The sequence below is a fragment of the Sciurus vulgaris genome, assembly GCF_902686455.1.
Source record: "Sciurus vulgaris genome assembly, chromosome: 12".
Taxonomy (NCBI): Eukaryota; Metazoa; Chordata; class Mammalia; order Rodentia; family Sciuridae; genus Sciurus; species Sciurus vulgaris.
Window position 1 is genome coordinate 76,005,586 of NC_136473.1, and position 18,630 is coordinate 76,024,215.

An 18,630-nucleotide genomic window follows, 5' to 3' on the forward strand; every position below is an offset into this window, starting at 1 on the left:
GTGTGTAAAAGCCCTGCCTGTCTGGAGAAGCAGGAGGACCAGTGGGCAGATAGAAGTGGCAGGAGGGGATGTTGCCGCTTTGAAGTGGTTTCCTGCCTTATAAAAGCGAAAGGCCTCGGCTGGGCTGGGTAAATATTACGTTGGCCTTTGACCTCCCACCTCCCCTGACTGCTCCCCCGGCTTCCCTTTATTTTTTTATTTTTTTATTTATTTTTTCTATTTTGAAGAAGAAGAAACAAAACTACCTAGGGGAGAAGATCCTATGTTCTGAACTTCACAGAGGAGGAGGTTTCCCTGCCTAGAAGGCTAACCGCCCACCCTCACCCCAACTGCCCAGACCTCCCTTCACTCCCTGTCTGTGAAACTCCATCTCTTTGGGGCTTCCCTAAGGCCGATGCCCCCTGAGGTTGATCAGGAAATGAACAAAGTTCTAGTCTGCTGCCCCACTGAGTGTGGCCCCGTATCACAGCGTCAAGACCCAGGTTTCTGGGCCCCGCTCAGAGTGACCTGAATTGCATGTACCGCCGGGAAGCCACCCTGGCTGCTCACACAGGAGGTTTGAGTCCTACCAAGAGGAGTCTGACAGATGGTCAGGAAGAACCAATTGTCAATAGCAGGCAGAAACAAAGTGCTTCCCTTCACACTTAAGCTCTGCCCTCTTCCTGAAGGATTTCTCACCTATCGCCCAGTGGTAGCCTTCCATTTGCTCTCTGGTCACAGGTGGGAGATAAGAGAGTCACAGACTCCACAGGATTCTCCTGCCTCTGACCCAGCACCTCAGTTGCCCCATCTGTACAATGGGAGCAAACTTTTTCATGATTGCTTAAGTGCACTTGCTTGTCTTTACTTCTGGAGCCAGGCAGAGGAAGAGAGTTTCACGGAGTTAAAAAAGTGACAGTTGCTTCAAACGTGAACTATTCTAAAACTCAGAGAAGAATGAAAGTCAAACTGGGGTCATATTTCTATTTTTCTTCTTCTTCTCTCTCTCTGAATTTATTCGGAATTTTCTGGCAAAAAATAAGATTTTTTAAAAAAATATTTATATACTAAAATATAAAGGGCTAAAGACTCAGTAAAGACTGGAAACAGAGGAAAGTCAGCAGTGACCTTATCAATAAGGTCAGAGGCAGGGTTCGTGGCCAGCACTGAGTCAGGGGGATTAGAATTTGAATTCTGAATTTGCTGTGCTTGGGATTTTCATACCTTCAGCTCTAAGAATGGAAGTGAATGATACTGTCATAGAAGTAGGCATTGCTCTGAGAGTCCCTGTCCCCCAGTCTCCCCACCACCACCACCCTCAGGTCAGGGGAAGGAGCAGATCTCATGGATCCTGGCTGACTGGGTACACTATGGCTCATGCCTCCCGTGCAGAAATAGCTTTTCACAGCAAGGGCAGTGGAGGGGTAGACACAGCATGAAGAGCATTAGCAGCAGCCCAGGCTGGACCCTGTTAGTTGGGGTTGGATCCTCAACCAATGCTGATCACAGATCAAGGCATACCAGCATATCTTAGGAGAAACATCAGCTATCTTCTGCTAGGCCCAAACTCACCCTTGGCCCTCCCAGCTGGAGCACAAGGGGGCTGTCCCTTATTGACAGCGCAGAGCATAGAAAGGTGGCTATGATAGGATAGACCTCTATACATTTGATGGCACTCAGGGCCTGTTGCAGAAAATGGGGGGGATGTGATGCCTTGATTTTTTTCCCTAAATATTATTTTTTAAGCAGTTTGAATTACAAAAGAAACAGGCATTCTATTTAGAACACTTGGGAAATGTTTCTGAGTATTTGATAGCAGCTTTTACCAAAGCCCAAATAATAGATGTGAAACCCAAGTCCAAACTGGGTAAGTGGCTCACCCTGAGCCACACAGCACGTCATCATTCACTGCTCTCCAATGGCTAGGAGGTTTGTTTGCCCCAGCCTCGTCCAGCACATTCTTCTGATCTGCCCACTTAGCCACTTTTTCTCCCCAGTTGCTCGCTCCACAACCCTGTGCCCGGTGATGTTCCTTGAGCCTGGGCAGACAGAGAGTTCACGATGAAGCAGTCTTCCCCCAGAGAACCAGCCTCCCCTCTTCTCTGCCCATCTGCTGGCCTTTAGCACACACCCACTGCCCCTCCTGGGCACTGGGCAGTGTGGCAAAGAAATGGCCCCCTCTCTTAAATAGCTGCAACCAGCTTTCCTCCATCCATAGCAAGCCTTGCTATTTGTACAGTCAATGGCTCTGGCAAGGCCAAGCCACCCCTCCCTCCCCAAGAGGCACTGTGGGCACTGTTTGTGTTTCGGTCTCTATAGACTCAGCATTCACAACTTGAAGAGGCTGAGACAATGACCCCAGCAGCTGCCTGCAGACTGTGCTGGCTGGGAGGCACAGAGGGCTCCCCACTCTCACGGAGCTACAGGGAAGCAAGAGGCAGGGAGGATCAGGCCAGCCAGGAACTGAGCGCACCTGGGAGCTTTCCCAGGCAGCCATGGCTGACCCAGAGGGCATAACGGGAGGGGGGGACTGGAATCCAGAGGACTGGTTCAGGCCACCTGACTGACTTCTATTGCAGGCCCGCAGCATCATTGGCAACGATTTCCACCAACTGTGAGGTCTCTGGAGCCCTGGAGGATAAAAGAGGGTCCTGAAGACATAGCCTTTTCTGGCCTGTAGCCAGAAAGGAACAAAACATTTATCTAAATAAGAAAAGAAACTAGAAACATGTTCAGGTAGAAGAAAGGTACATTACTTGCAAGGAGTTTAAAGTTGGTAACCCTTAGTTTAATTTGATTAAACAAACATTTATAGAATATCTAGTATGTGCCAAGTGTGATGGACAGGAAATAAGTCCTGTCCATAAGGGAGAAAAGATGTGCTCATAAATCCTGGTCATACAAATTCAATATCGGTATTGAAGGAGGATAGAGGAGAGAGATGAACCAAAGCCATCCAACCTGAAGGGGGTTGCCTAAGAAGGGAATGAGCTCTACATCGCTGGGAGAATTCAAGCACTGATTGGAAGATGCATTTGAGAATTCAGATGGGAACCAAACGGTATAATAGGTGATTGACAAGGTCCCCACCCGCCTCAATTTCTCTAACCCAGCATCACCCTCTTTTCTGCTCAGTAAATTTACTGAAGGAAAAAGAGGCCATGCAAAAGTGGAGCTGAGAGTCAGGTTCATCCAAATGGCTCACGACTACTTCCCTTAATTCCAAAGTAAGCAAGGCTGGTTCTCACACCTTCACCCCCATGGCTGGCCTCAGAGTGGGGTGCCAGGAAGGCTAGGTTGGGATTAGTCCTGGTCTCCCCTGGAGCCAGAGTTCTCCTAATCATGTTAAAATTAGCACTCCCTCTACAAGCAGGGGCAGACCTGCTGAACTGAGATTTGGTCAATTCTCTGCTTGCACGGCACTAACTTCTAATCATTGTCATAAACAGGACTGAAGCAGCTGCTCACTCCAGTCTATTATCAGCTTGGTTGGAGACAGAGAAATTTAAATGACAGTAAGATGCTTAGCAAAGAAACGAAAGTCAGTGTTAAAAATAAAGAAAACAAGACAGCTTGTTTCATCGAAATAGAAGGGTTATTAAACAGCTCTGAATTAATCAGTGATCTGCCACGGTTGGGGATTGAGGAGCAGCCAGGCCAGGGCTGAGAATAGGGAGAGGTGGGGGCGGGGGGAGAAGCCCTAGCAAGGCATGTAGGAGCCACTGGCATCTGAGCTGGCTGAAGGGACTGAGGTCTTTAGAAAGGAAGCTAGCAGGGGACTTTCTGCCCACAGAGAAGGGCAGATCGGGGAAGGGGGACTTTGCCACAGTAGTCTCACTTTGTACAAATCTGTGCTTCTAGACTCTTTCCATCTGACACCACCTGGGCAAGGTCCTGGGACTATCTGTAGGCCTTAACCCTTCCCCAACCCTCCTTCCCACCAGCCAGAACTGGGCAGGAACCAAGTGGCATTCAGTGGCTCTTCAACAGCTCCCAGGCCCTGGACTTTCCCTCCCAGCTTTCACAGGGGGTCTCCCAGATCTTGAATCTGAGTTGTGGCTTTATATATGTCCCGTCCACTCCCGAAGAGTGGTAATAGGATCCCCCCAACTCGCCCAGGGCAGAGTATTGCCTACCTGGAGCCTACAGTGACCTCTGGAGTACATGAGCTCTCCTTGGAGATTTCAGTTGCTAGCATCTGCAACCCCAGACAGCAGAGAAATAGGTAACTTGTTGAACTACTGGAGCCCTGAGTCCAGAGCCAGGCCCTTAGCCAAAACATTTAACCTCGAGTACACCTAAGTCTTCTCACCCATAAAACAGTGATGCTGAGGCCGCTGCCAGCCTCCAGGCTTGCAGGAGGGGCACACTAAGGAAACGATCTATGTGACATTCTTAGGGAACTATACGATCACTGCACAAAGAGGGGTGTCTTGGCGATGCAGGGAAAAAAAGATAAAAACACATCAGAAGAAAGGCTTTCCTGAAGGGAGGGGATGTGCTTGGGAGGAAGCAGGCTTGCTTACTGGTCTAGGGGTGCAGAGGGGAGGGCAGGCGGGTGGCCGCACATCTGTGCGCACATGTGCATCCATCCGGGTGTGTAACATGCTGGATCTTGAGTCAATCATTGCAGGAGCATTTTCTTTGCTCTTTGACCTCGACATTCTTTCTCTCCACCCAGCCCTCCCTCCCTGGGCCTCCGGGTTCCCTCCTGGCTGTTTACCCTTTTCCAGGCTTCTCTCTCACACCCCATTCATCATCCATGCCTGATTCTCACTCAGGGCGCTCTTTTCATCTCCCACCCCAGGTCCTCCCACCTGGCCAGCCTGACATTGCCCCTGCTTCCCCTCAGCACATTCTTCTGCGTGTCTCAGCCTCAGATAATTGCGCCCTTCAGGTTCCCTCCCAGGAGGGCTGAAGGATCCTAGACGTCCGTCCCTCCAGTGCTGATAGGGTCTCAGGAGCCTCCAAAGTCTGTCTCCCCTGTTTCCTCACCAAGGGGCTGAAGGTGCCGAAGGTATTTAAGCGTTCTCCAGTCCCAGCGTGTGTGCATCTCTGCGCAGACGAAGCCCTGAAGGAGACAGACCTCTGCCTGGAATTCCAACCACCCCTCTGTTTCCATGTGTCCCTTTTATCCAGCTCCACCACACATCCCCTGCTGGGCGCGTGAGTGTGAACACACTTGCCACCTAGAAAGGCTGCTTGACAGCTCAGGATCTGTTCTTCAGGAGCTGAGAGTCTCAGACAAAGAGAGAAAAATAATAGGAACGGAAGATGGGAAGGATCAGGGTAGGACACAGACCCCCTTAGGCTGCTTCCTCATGAAAAGGAGGTATGGCTCCATTCAAGGCTGGCTGTTGGCTCAGAAAAGCAGAGAAAGGAGCTCAGGAGAGAGGGGTGAAGATAGGAAGGAGGAGGAACTTCACCCCACACTCCGAGGCAGACACTGTGTGAAGAGCCCAAAGAATGGGCTCGTGCAGTCTGTAGGATGGTTATCTCAGCATCTCCTCCTCCCCAGGACCTGCTTCCTGCCTTCCTCTTTCCTCCTCTGCTCCCTCCTTTCCTGCCACAGGTGCGTGGACCAGTCAGCAAAACCAGCACAAGTGGTTCTTAAATCACTCAAAGGTTCTGTGTTGAGAGGGCACCGCCCACGAGGGCTGGGTGCCGGGAGCTGGTTCCACTGCACGGTGATCGCCCTCACCAGAGCTGAAACACAGCCCTTAAGGTCTGGGTGGTCACTCTTGTCAAGGAGCTGGTGCCCTTGCCTAGTGTTTCTCCCAAAGCAGAAACAAGAGTAAGCGGTGTTGACTCAAAGCCATAGAGTTGACAAAACAATTTCACATTCATCATCTCATTGATTCTCACCACAACCCCGTGAGGTGTCACTTTACAGTCGAGGAAAGTGAGGCTCCCTTCAGAAGGCTAAATAACATGTGCAGGGTCACCTAACTAGTTAGTGGAAGAACAGGACTTAAGCCCAGGGCTGTCTCCAAAGGCCACGGTCTTTCCTCTGCCCCTGCTGCCTGGCGACATACACCAGCGTGAGCTGGACCTCCTTATGGACACAGCCTGTTTTAAAACCTTCCTAGGCGAGTTTCTCCCCACCCCACTCTGCTCTTGATCACTTAATGTTATCAATTCACCACTTAGTATTATTATTCACTTCTTATTTTATTAGATAGCATGTGGCTCTGCAGCTCTCTTACCCACACTTTTGGGTACAAGTCTAGATAGGGAATCCTTCCAAGACAGAGCTGGGATCTTCCTATTCTTCATTTTTCCCTCACCCCATCCACCTCGCCCGTGAATTTTCTCTTCACCCAGTGGATTCATGGTGAACAATAGCCAGGATCCTTCCCAAAATGTTCGCTCCCTTCTTCGCTGTCTCTCAAAGATGTGGGATGACAAATCTCTGAGCCAAGCATGTTAGTTCAAACCATTTCTTAAGGCACATTAGAGGGACAGTGTGTCAGCTGACAAAAATCAAGAGCGTGCCCCTGTGTTCTCTTTCCACAGCTCTCCACAATTCAGACTGAGCAAAAGTCTAGAGTGAAAGTCATTCTGCCAGCATTGCGTGGCGGGCCAAGAAGCAGCAGGTACTATTCCTGTCCTCAAAGAGCCTCTGTCTCAATGAGGAGACAGGCCACAGTCACATTAAAAGACAGGGAGAAAGCATCAAGGCTGTGTACAGTGTGTCCTAATATCAGAGTGTGCCGAACCAGCAGTTTTTAACTGACTTGAAAGAAGGAGCTTTGAAGGATGGGCAGGGTTTGCATAGACAAAGAACAAAGTGGGGACCATCATTCTAGAGCAAGGGCACTACAGAGGTGACAATGAGCCAGGTGTTTTGGGGACTCAGCAAATAAACCAGTTTGTCAAGAGTGCAATTCCTCTGGAAGAGGTGAACAATCAGACTGCAAGGGACTTGAACTCAGGCACTTAGGGTTCTGAGCCTGTCTGGGCAACAGCAGGGAGCCATGGAAAGCATTTCCCACAGGTGAACTGTCAACCTTTGGCCGTGGGCCTGGCAAAGTGGGATAAGGGATTTGAGGCACAAGAAACAAAGCAGCAGGAGACGTACATGACAGAATGTCTGTCCTGGGTCTTAAGTGCCAGTGGCTTTCACAGGGTCTATTGCAGAAGAAGGCCTGGAGGGCATCATTTTTGGAGAGTCAATACCAGGCTTCTAGGGAAAGAGGCCACCCTTGTGAATTTGGGGGAACTCTGGGTTCTGGAAATGGACAGTACTAAGAAACACACCTTGATCTTTCATGAATGGGCCACTCTCTCTGACACAGAGCGGAAGCATCAGGAAGGGAGAGTGTGCCTCGTCCCTGGAACTTGTCAGGGGCTGGCTGCAGGAGGCAACTGAGCACAGAAAGGAAGGACAGTCTGCAAGAGAAAGCAGGAAGCACTTCACCTGGCATCTCCTGGAGCCATTAACATTTTTCTTCAAGAGGAAAAAGATGTGAACCACTTGGGGCGAGGGGAAGCAGGTGGGGTTTTAGGGTCAGCCAGAGACCACCCTTCAGATGAATGCCTGGAGCTTTCTTGGGCTTTTCCTTCCCAGATCCTTTGTTTCTCCCATTTCCTCCCACTAGTGTGAACTGGAGCCATGTCATTATTCTTTGAAAACATTATGTTTAATGGCAGCATAATATGCCATTATGTGGAGTAACTGTAATTTATTTAATCATTTGGTTGGGCACTTCTTAACCCTGTCCTCCTGCCCCATTTCAATCTTGAAGAGGCCAGGCTTTCCCTTGTATGGTAAGGATGAGATGAGAAGGCCGAAGATAGCATTCCCAGGCTCCTTGGAAACATCATGAGGGATTTCTCTAGAAGGCAACGGCAACTAGCAAACTCTTGTCACAAAAAAGCCCCAGACCCACCTGGTAACTGATACCCACCGCTCCTGCCAGCCCCCACTCCAACCCTGCTCCATTTCCAAAACACAGGATCAGCTCAGGATAGACGTCAGTGGGATTGTAGGGCCTCAAGATGTGACCTTTAAAGGGAAGGACTCACCAAGTCTTATTTAACATTCTGGTGAGTTTTCCCAAGCTGGTGATAAGAACCTTTGACTGAAAAATAAATTTCAAAAATCTAGACAATGTGGAATAATGGAGAAAGCAAGGACCTCAGACAGTTCTGCTTCCTAATTCTGTGCTACTAGTCAAGGTATTCAAGCCTTCCAAGACTCGGTTCCTTCATCTGTGAAATGGGGATATTCATAGACCCCTTGCAAGGCAGTCACAAAATTATCCATAGTATGTTCAGAGCTCAGCATGCCACATAGCAGATGATTGGAAATAATAAGGTAGCAGCTATTCTTCATTGGTTTTGTTATAAAAAAACCAATGGGAGTGGCTATTATCATGTTACTCATGACCTTTAGGATAGGAGGTCCCTTGACATGAATTTTGACTTGACTTAGCAAAACCATATCCCTACTGGGTATGACTTTGGAAGGAGCCTGGGAATTCCTTTTCCTGTCAGGTAAGCCAGTAACACCTACCAGAACACCACCACCAGGTTTAAACAGGGCCTCCTAGGATTAGGGGATATGTGGGGGGACCTCTTCCCAGCCCCACTTAGTACAGAGAGTAGACACACTCCCAAGCTCTCACCGCCTCAGCGCCCTGCTTATTCACAGAAATTCTTTCTGACCCAGGAGGGAGGTGACCATGGCAAGGCAGCTCTTCTCCCTGGCCCTCCCCCAGAGGGGGTTGAAGAGGACAGAGGCTCAGGAAGGGGAAGCAGGATAGGGGTGTCAGAGAAGGCAGCTGCTTGAAATTGATTGCTCTTGTAGTTTAGTTTATACCATGCAGCTCTCTCAGCTCTGCCCGGGTGGCGACCTTTAGATAATAAAGGGAATTCTGGGAGATTTCTGACAGGCCCATGACATATGGGGCGGGTCTGCAGGGTCAGGCGGTGTATCTCCCTGCTCCGGCCCCCGGGTAATGAATCTTATTTTGACTTTGCAAAGCCAGCCCAGCCTGTGCCCCAGAAAGGATCAGAGCCACCCCCTCCCCACTGCCAGCCCCTCAAATGAGCACTCATCCTAGAACCCTTCATAATTCAGGGAGACAACTCCAAACTTTTATAGCCCACGCAAGGAGAGGACAAACACTGGATGTTTTTCTAAGGCCCTGGGAGAACTGATGTGGTTTCCAGGGCTCGAACAGAACCCACTGAGAGACCTGGGAAAAAATATACCAGAAACTCCTCCCTGGTATGAAAAGCAGTGGTCCCAGGATAGGGCCGGTGGTGGAGGAGGAGCTGGGGTGGGAATGGAGCAAAAGCTCTCCCTGGGAGTAGCAAAATATCTCATCCTGTGTTCTTGGGGTCTGGCAAGTGACAAAGCCACTCTCCTGGGCAGAAATGGAGGATATGGGCAGGAGGGGCCAAAAAGGGTAAGACCCACTCAGCAGGAAAAACAGAGATCAACAAACCTAATCCCAGAGCCGTGGTGTGCCCAGCAAGTGGGTTGTCTGGGCTACTGTTTTCCTGGGGAGTTAAAGAAGAAGTGTGGTTGGCTGCCCTGGGTTCTCATGGAGATGTTCAAGTTCTGCATCTCTATGTGGCCCAGCCCTGTGACCACTTGTGCCCCCCTACTCCCTCAGGTAGGCATGTGCACATACCCCTTTTCTTTAAAAGAGCAATTTCTGAGCAGAAAAGTTAGAATCTGTCACTCCTCCCTACTGTATTAGTTCACCAGGTGCTGGCCAGGTGGCTTCGGCAAGAGACACTTTCTCAGTGTTAGGGAGGCTGGGAAGACGCCTCAGGGTGCCTGAGGGTTTGAGTCCTTTCGATGGCTGTGAGGGAGGCATCCCTTCCAGGCCTCTGTCCTTGGCTTGTAGAGGATGTCTTCTGGCTGTGCCTCTTCACAGGTTGTTCCTTTGTTTCCACGCTTTCCCTTCTTATAAGACCACCAGACATGTTGGACTCCAGCCTCCTGTCATGGCCTCATGTTAACTCCACTACCTCTGCAAAGACCCTTTCTCCAAAGACAGCCACGCTCTGAGGTCCTGGGGTTAGAACTTCAATACAGAGGACACAATTTGATCTTTAACACCTCTTATTCCACATTTCTTGCCCCAAACCCAGTCTTCACACTTGTGACCCTGTTTCCCTACCCCTGTCCACCATGGGGTCATGCCCAGTCTGGCACCATCATGCAGTTTTGTGGGATCCAAAGACCTTTCCCAGAGCAGAGAGCTACACAGAGCCCTGGTCAGACAGCCCAGGTCCCTGCCCAGAAAGTGGCTTCTTCCCTTATTACTGATAGGGACTATAGAAGCACCCCAAATTCCCTTCTCAGGCTCCATGGTCATTGGAAATTGAATCTCACTTTATCCCACATGTGAAAGGAATTGTGTCCGTGAAGACAAGCAGAGACCCATCTTCTCATAGCGAGAGAGGGTGGCTAGGCAGAAATTGTCACTCCACGTTACCTTGACCCACCCTGGAGAAGCCAAAGCATTACCCACCTCACCTCAGGGAAGAATGCCAAGGGTGCATATGGGCAAGAGCCCCGTTTTCCTCTCTTCTCCCCTCTTCCCCTTCCCTATCCTCTGCTCTGGGGCGAGGTCTAGCCACTTAGCTTCACATAACAGCACAGAGTCTAGGGGGAAAATGACATTCGATTAATGAAGCAAACGCAGCTGGTAGAGCAGTGACATCTAAATTGTTCCTTTGGTCCCGTTATTTTCAGTAGGAAATTCTCCCTCTCCCCGCACCCCTCCCCCCTTTCCCTTTAAATCGCGTGCATAAAATAACGCTAATAACAATCTTGGTGTCTGTGCATGAGTGACAGCTGAAATAAGAAAAAGACTAATCGTACCTCCTGCAGCCCTGTCACATGGAGATTAAATGAGCAGCTCTCCCCACCCCCGTGCCGCTCCCCACCCCTCCCCCACTTCCCTCTCTCTCTTGGTCCCTTCTCATTGAGAAGCCTGGGCATTTGAATAATAATATTATAGACGCCATCAGGGTGACAGTGGGGAAAAAATCAGCTCAAACCCATGATTATTCCTTCAATCTAATAATTATTTAAATACCAGATAACTCCTTTCACTCTAATTGAGGCCTTTCAGCTGCTGGCGTCACCCGGGGCCTCCACGTTCGCCCTCTTGCTCACCTTGTGCTGCCCAACGTGCTTGGACTACCTCCGAGGTCGGTGTTACAGTGACGCTGGAATGTTTGCACGTTCTACTGCCCGAGGGACCTTCAGATGGGTCCTTCAGTACCACTCCACCCATAGGGGACAGGCTGGGGCCTCAGAATCTCGCATTTAGACCGTAATTCTCATGGGTTTTTATTCATAGAAATCTGACACCAGAAGGAGCCTTCTGACATCATCAGGACCGATCCCGTGCCTCTGGGTAAGCTTGTTCCTAGACAGCCGGCAAGAACATCCAGTGTCAGCAAATTCCACCATCTCCTTGGCAGTGCATGCCCGGGATCCTCTCTAGATAGGCTGACCCCCTTAATATCTGTGTTCTGTCTCTTCTGGTGCAGCTAACACTCGGAAAAGAGAGCGGCATTCTGCGCTTAGGTGAAATCTGACCTGTCCCCTCTGCCACAGAGAGGCAGGAGGTCAGGCGGGTCCCAGAAGCAGCTGCCAACTCTTCCCTGACCTCAGAGCCCTAATTTTCATGCTTACCTTTTCCTCCTCTCCATCGGGCTCCTCTCCACTGGGCACAGGACACCATAGCCCCCCAAACACAATGTAGTTGACATTCCTCAGTGTGATATTATTCTGGGCCTGCCTGAGCTGAAGAAGGCTAGAGGAGGTCGTTCTTCCCTGACAGGGAAGGGAGACATTTTGACAACATCTCTTTCATCCCTCTGCCCCTTCATCCTAGACCTCTTTGAATCTGCCTTGGGTACCATGTCCCAGTGTGGGCCCAATGAGTGCCACCCTCACTTCTGTCCATCATGGGGCCACCATCAAAGGCACCTTCTTTCTCCCAGATAGGACAGCCTTGAGGGAGAACATAACCACCTCCCAGGACTCTCCCACCTAGGACGAAGGAAGAAAGTACTAGATTTCATGTCACAAAGGTCTGAGTTCTGATTGGAGCCTATCCCTGACTCATTTTGAATCACCTTGAACAATTTGTTTCCTTTCATCAGACTTTGATTTCCTCATCTGAAAAAAGAAAAGTGGTAGGTTGGTGTGATCTCATAATCTCCTTCAGCATTCACCCCAAAATTCTGCTCAGAAGCACAACTAACTAGAAAGGCAAGCTGGGAGAGGATGGACTTTCCTCTGTCTTGGAGAAGCAGGAAGTCTGGTTGGTTCCAGGAGCAGCTGTCAACTCTTCTCTGACCTCACAGCCCTCATTTTCATGCTGACCTTTTCCCCATCTCCATCTGGCTCCTCAGGGTCGGGCTGTGTGCCCCACCCATGGATGCAGTAGTAGGAGTAGTAATAGGCACCATTTACTGCTGCCATTTTGAAAATCCTCAGCACTGGGATGGTGCTGGAGGTGATAATGATGGTGTTGACAGTGATGATGGTAATGGAGGGAGTGGTGATGGTGGGTCTACAGGTAGGTCCCAAGGTGTGAGACCTACTAACTTGAACTTAGGGCTCGATTTAGCTCTAAGTCCTACTCTGCCCCCAGTTCCATTCCCAACAAGAAAAGCATAAAGCACCCACACCCAGACCTTGTAAAAAGCTTCAGAACAGGACAGCAGGGAGGAGAACCTGCAGATACATGATTTTCATTTCCCCTCTACTTTGCCCCTGACCCTGCAGCAGCTAATCAGGAAGGGATCAGATGCCTTCACTGACTGTCACCAACACCTGCCTCCTGGATCCTGATAGAGGAGATGGTGTCATCAGGCCCTCCCAATAAAATATTTAGTGGCATTGCTTCCCAAAGAGGCAAACACGACCTCTCCTTGGCATGGTGAGCACTCTAAGATGTCCTGGGAGGCTCTGCAGATAAGATGAGAGTCCTAAAACAGCTCATCCTGGTTTGAGAATAGTGGTGGGGAAGAGGGAAGTGGATAGGAGAACAGAAGCTAGGCCAGTTTCAGCTCTTGAGAATGCATATGACAAGTGATTTCATAAACTAAACAGAGAGAAAAGATGTGACAGAAAGAAGAGGGCATTGTTATTAAAAAGAAAACTTCTGAGGCTGGTGCTAGCAGAAAATAGGAGTTAAGAGGAAATGCTAGGTACATGAGGTCACGATATATGTTCCCTGTCTTTTACCAAACTGAGGATAGAAACGCATTCTAAGACAGACCATGGAATGGATGGAGGAGAGGAACTGGAAATAACAACACATAACTTGGTAATAACAAACACTAGTGTATCCTGAACACTTAAAATGGGCTGGTCACTGTTCTAAGTGCTTTATAGGTCTTAACTGATTTCATCTTAATAATCCTGAGTGGCAGATGATGGTACTAAACCCACTTTGTTTAGGCAGCGAGATGGCATCACAGAATTGCCAAGTACCTTGACCACATTTACAAAGCTATAGCTCTGTTTGAGTCCCAGCATCTAAATCCAGAGCTGCACTTAACTGTGACACCATCATGCATCAAAGACACTAAGGTGGGCATTCTTTCCCTTACCCTGAACTCATATAGAAGGCCTGACACTTGTCCCTGGGGCCCTGTTGTAGAAGAGCTACTTGGTAACATCAATTCTGGCATGGGAAAAACGAGGTTCTTTCTTGTTCTTATGGTCACTGTCCTTATGAAGGCCACACTCCCAAGGTGTGTTGCAAATCTCCCCTCAACCCCTCGCAGCATGAGAGCATACCTCCTGTTGCTATCCCATGCTCAGCAACAGCTGTCCCAGGATGGGTGGTCCCTGGGCCCAGTGGGATAAATTCCCTGGCTGCTCACCAGAAGCAGTGTGTCCCAGAACGGATGCTGCTGGAGGGATGAGAGGAAAAGGGGCCTACTGTGGCGATCTGTTGAGAATGCATCACCAGATAGGAGAGAAGGACTGCAGCCTTCTCTCCAGACACTGAAGGAGCCAGGTTTCAAGGCCACATTTCATCTGGAAGAAGAAATCTTACAGGTTGACTAATTAACATATTTTAAGATTAAAAAAAAAAAAAAGGCTCAGGAGATCAGTCAGAAGTCACAATACATGAATTCATGAATGACAAAAGGCACAAATTTAACTCAAGTTTCCTGGGTCCTCCATTCTTCCTTCTGCCCTGTAACTCCATGCCTTCTAGTGATCAGGCCAAGTGTCCCATTCTCAGTCCAGCTCCCAGGATCCTGCACTTCCACCAGTGTCCCTGAAGTCTATGGGAAGCTATGTTGAGACTGGTGCAGTAGAATGACAGAGATGATCATCTTGGGTCTCTTCCCTTTTCATGCCACCTGCTTCCCAGACTGAGCTCTGTCACTGGTCAGGGAGATCTGGGGAGCCAAGATCCACTCATAATGCTCATCCCATGGGAAGGAAGAGTATAATCAAAAAGACAAGGAGAGCTCCGGCAGGATTTCTGAAGTGCCATTTCCCTGGGAGGTTTCAATGATAATAATAACAACTAACATACATGAAGTAAGTTCTCACTGTGTACCAGCACCTATGCTGTCTCCCTACATTATCACATTAACTCTCATCAGCTCCAGAGAGCTAGGTACTGTAATTATCCCCATGCAGCCAGAATGGGAGATGAGACTCAACTTGCCCAAGGTCCCAAATTTGTTCCCAAATTCTAACAACAAAAGCCACTCACTATTTAAACTGTACCTTGAGAGGATACTGAGCGGGGAGGTGAGATGATTGATTTTAACCTCACATATGTCCTTTGATATTATCTACCAGGACCTCTTCCTCCCCGCACAAGCTAAACACACATGTGCATGTATGTCCCGGAGAAAGCAGGATTTTACCATGCACAACTTCAGGGCAATTGTTTCAGAGGGCACTTACTTAAATGCAAAACCCCAGGCACAGTGTGCTCACAATTAGCTTCCTTCTCACAACTGCTGGTGGGACACACCACTCTCCACCTGTGGCCAAAGAAACTTTCCTACCCAGGGAGAGAGACTTACAAAGAACCGTCTCTTGCAATTCCCTGTCCAGCTGGAGAATTTGAGGATTCTGTTATTTCCTTTCCACAGCTCCTCTTGAGGAATTCACGTCCTGCTACCGGCCGGCCTCAGGACATAGCTAAAAATAACCTCTGGTTTTCAAACCGAAAGCTGTGTCTATTGGGAGCCTTTGCCGGTGTGCGCGTGGGGCCGGAAGGGCTGTGGTGGAGTAGCTGAGGTCAGCCTGAGCCTCATGCTGCTGCTGCCTTCCTCTTTCCAAGGAAGCACGAGGCCTCCTGAGTCACCCCAAAACACCCCGGTGGAGTCTAGTTGGAGGGGCAGCTAGTGGGACCTCGCCTGGCACCGTAGTGGCTGCCAGGTCTAGGATACAGAGTTGAGGAGCAGGAAGGGAGTTTCTAAATATATAAAGCAAAAACTGGTGTGGATTCTCAAAGTGGTGTCTGTTCTAATGATAATCCAGTCCAGCCAGATTGTGGAGTGGAAGGGACAGAAAGGGCCATCCTAAGCTGCCTCGGAGCAAATTCTCCATCCCCTGCTTGGCCCTTTCCATTCCTGCCTCCTCATGTGCTGAGTTCTGTCTGGACTTGTCTGAGAAGGTTGCCGGGTGATCTGTCCAGCTGGAGAAAAGATCTCTCTGCCAGACAGCTCACTGCTTCCTCCCCCTGGCGCTGCTGCCATGCCGCCACTGTCCCTCTCCCTGAAAGTCAGGAGCAGCTTGACCACCGGGCTCCACTCTCTGCCCTCCCACCCCCTGCCTGGGGTGGGGGGCTGTCTCTGCAGGCTGTCCTCTGGAGCCTTACCCTGCTCTCAGGGCTGCTTCCTTGGAATGCAGACAGGAGTAAAGCAGTCAGGGCTGGAGACAGGGCTTGGGGCACGGCCATTGGGGCCCACTGTTGATTTCACGGATGCCTGAGCACTTGGGAGGCCCCTTTCGTGGCTGACTGAGACTGAGCTCAGCTTGCCTCCCTCTGCTCCTCCTCACATGTTCCCAACCCAGAGCTCCTGCCCCAGGCGACTGAAGCTGGTCCCAGATCGCCAAGCCCTTTAGCAAGACCAGCTCCACCTGCTGAGAAGCTGAAAGCTTCCCCAGGACCTGGCCGCCTGGCTCCTAGGAGGCAGTGGCAACACGTCCCCTTGTCCCCTCGTCAAAGGGATAGGAGTTGGCTGGCCAGCTCTCGCAGGCTTCTCGGGCTCCTGAATGACTCTTGTGAAATTCCAAATCTTACTGGGTACAGCATGTTTTCCTTTCCGAACAAGTTGTAACAGCTAAAGATCGGGGTGCTTCTTTCTGGGGAAGAGGCCAAAGGGCACCACCATCACTCAGGGTGAAAGTAAAAAACACCGCCGTGTGAGGCAAAGGGAGTCTGGAATAAGAAGGAATGTTATTTGTGATATCAGACTCTCGGGAGAGCAGGAGGGAGGAGGGCTTTCCTAACAAGCTTTTAGAAACCAGGAGAGATTTCTACTCCCCTGGGGTAAGACCTGACAATTGGGTGGGGAAAACTGGCTTCAGTCTTCACATGGGCATTGACTGGCTGGGTGAACTTAAGCAGTCTTTTAACCTCTCTGAGAGATAAAATGATGTCTTCAGAGGACAGAAATAGAGATGCTTTGTAAAGTTAAAAAAAAAAAAAAGTATTTTATAGCGTAAAGGCTGGAGACCAAAATAGATAATAGGATTCCCTGAACATCCCTAAGAGGGAAAGAGTATGTTAAAAATAGAAAAACCAACATACAGAAGGAAGAGACTCAGAGCTAGCTGGGATTGGGACTCTGGGTCAAGCAATCCTATTCACTCCTCATTTTCAGTCTGACCACTCACTCTGCCTTGTGTTTTCCAGAATCATGTGAGGGCCAAGCTAGGAAGGTGAAGTAGAAGAACACAAAGGAGTGGTCTCCTCCACCTGGCCCCTCTCAGGATGGAACAGAGGAGGCCCTGGCCATGGGCCCCACAGATTGACAGCCGGTCTGTGGTCCTACTCTCCGCCTTCTGGGTGCTGCTGGCCCCACCAGCGGCCAGCATGCCTCAGTTCAGCACCTTCCACTCAGAGAACCGCGACTGGACCTTCAACCACTTGACTGTGCACCGCGGGACAGGGGCCGTATATGTGGGGGCCATCAACCGGGTCTACAAGCTGACGGGCAACCTGACCATCCAGGTAGCTCACAAGACAGGGCCCGAGGAGGACAACAAGTCTTGCTACCCACCCCTGATCGTGCAGCCCTGCAGCGAGGTGCTCACCCTCACCAACAACGTCAACAAGCTGCTCATCATCGACTACTCTGAGAACCGCCTGCTGGCCTGTGGCAGCCTCTATCAGGGCGTCTGCAAGCTACTGCGGCTCGACGACCTCTTCATCTTGGTGGAGCCGTCCCACAAGAAGGAGCACTACCTGTCCAGTGTCAACAAGACAGGCACCATGTACGGCGTGATCGTGCGCTCCGAGGGGGAGGACGGCAAGCTCTTCATCGGCACCGCGGTGGACGGCAAGCAGGATTATTTCCCCACGCTGTCCAGCCGGAAGCTGCCCCGCGACCCGGAGTCCTCCGCCATGCTGGACTATGAGCTCCACAGCGATTTCGTCTCCTCCCTCATCAAGATCCCCTCTGACACCTTGGCCCTGGTCTCACACTTTGACATCTTCTACATCTATGGCTTCGCCAGCGGGGGCTTCGTGTACTTTCTCACTGTCCAGCCTGAGACCCCTGAGGGTGTGGCCATCAACTCTGCTGGGGACCTTTTCTACACCTCCCGCATCGTGCGTCTCTGCAAGGATGACCCCAAGTTCCACTCCTACGTGTCCCTGCCCTTCGGCTGCACACGCGCCGGGGTGGAATACCGCCTCCTGCAGGCTGCTTACCTTGCCAAGCCCGGGGAAGCGCTGGCCCAGGCCTTCAATATCAGCAGCCAGGATGATGTGCTCTTCGCCATCTTCTCCAAAGGGCAGAAGCAGTACCACCACCCGCCCGACGACTCCGCCCTCTGTGCCTTCCCCATCCGGGCCATCAATTTGCAGATCAAGGAGCGCCTGCAGTCTTGCTACCAGGGCGAGGGCAACCTGGAACTCAACTGGCTGCTGGGGAAAGATGTGCAGTGCACCAAAGCGGTAAGGAGGCTCCTCACTCTGCTCCCCATAGTTCACATGGGCTCCGTCTTTGCAGCCCATGTCCCTCTGCACATCCTATTTCCAACCTTCCAAGGGCCATAAGTGAGAAAGGTTGTTAGGCTGAGATTATCAAGTAGTATCCAACCCATAACACAAGGTTTTGCTTACTCTAGATACTTGGGGCATGTTGTCGATTCATTAAATCATTCCAAATATACGTTTTGTGTGCCTACACCACACCAGGTGCTGATGCAGGTGCTTGGTGAGCTATACAACCAAGCTCCCTGCCCTGATGAAGCTTACCTACTAGAGAGCAAGACAGATGAATACATAAACTTGCAGTCTGCAAAATGGTGATCATGGCTCCAGAAAAAAAAAAAAAAAAAAAAAAAAAAGTTAAACAGGGGAGAGGGAGATAGCAGTAACTGAGAGAACCGACTTACTGAGTATGGTATTCCAGCAAAGAACCAGTGAGAGAAGAGAGGGGGCCATGCAGGTG

The 18,630-nt window shown here is 50.2% G+C and overlaps 1 protein-coding gene across 1 annotated transcript in view; it reads left to right on the forward strand.

Annotated features, from left to right (window-relative positions):
• Positions 1 to 18,630, forward strand: part of PLXNA2 (plexin A2) — a 208,186-nt gene that overhangs the window by 7,855 nt on the left and 181,701 nt on the right. The window contains exon 2 of the mRNA XM_079107853.1: positions 16,866 to 18,131. Within this exon, the coding sequence (XP_078963979.1) occupies positions 16,944 to 18,131 (1,188 nt within the window). The 5' untranslated portion in view covers positions 16,866 to 16,943. The remainder of the gene's footprint in view (positions 1 to 16,865; positions 18,132 to 18,630) is intronic.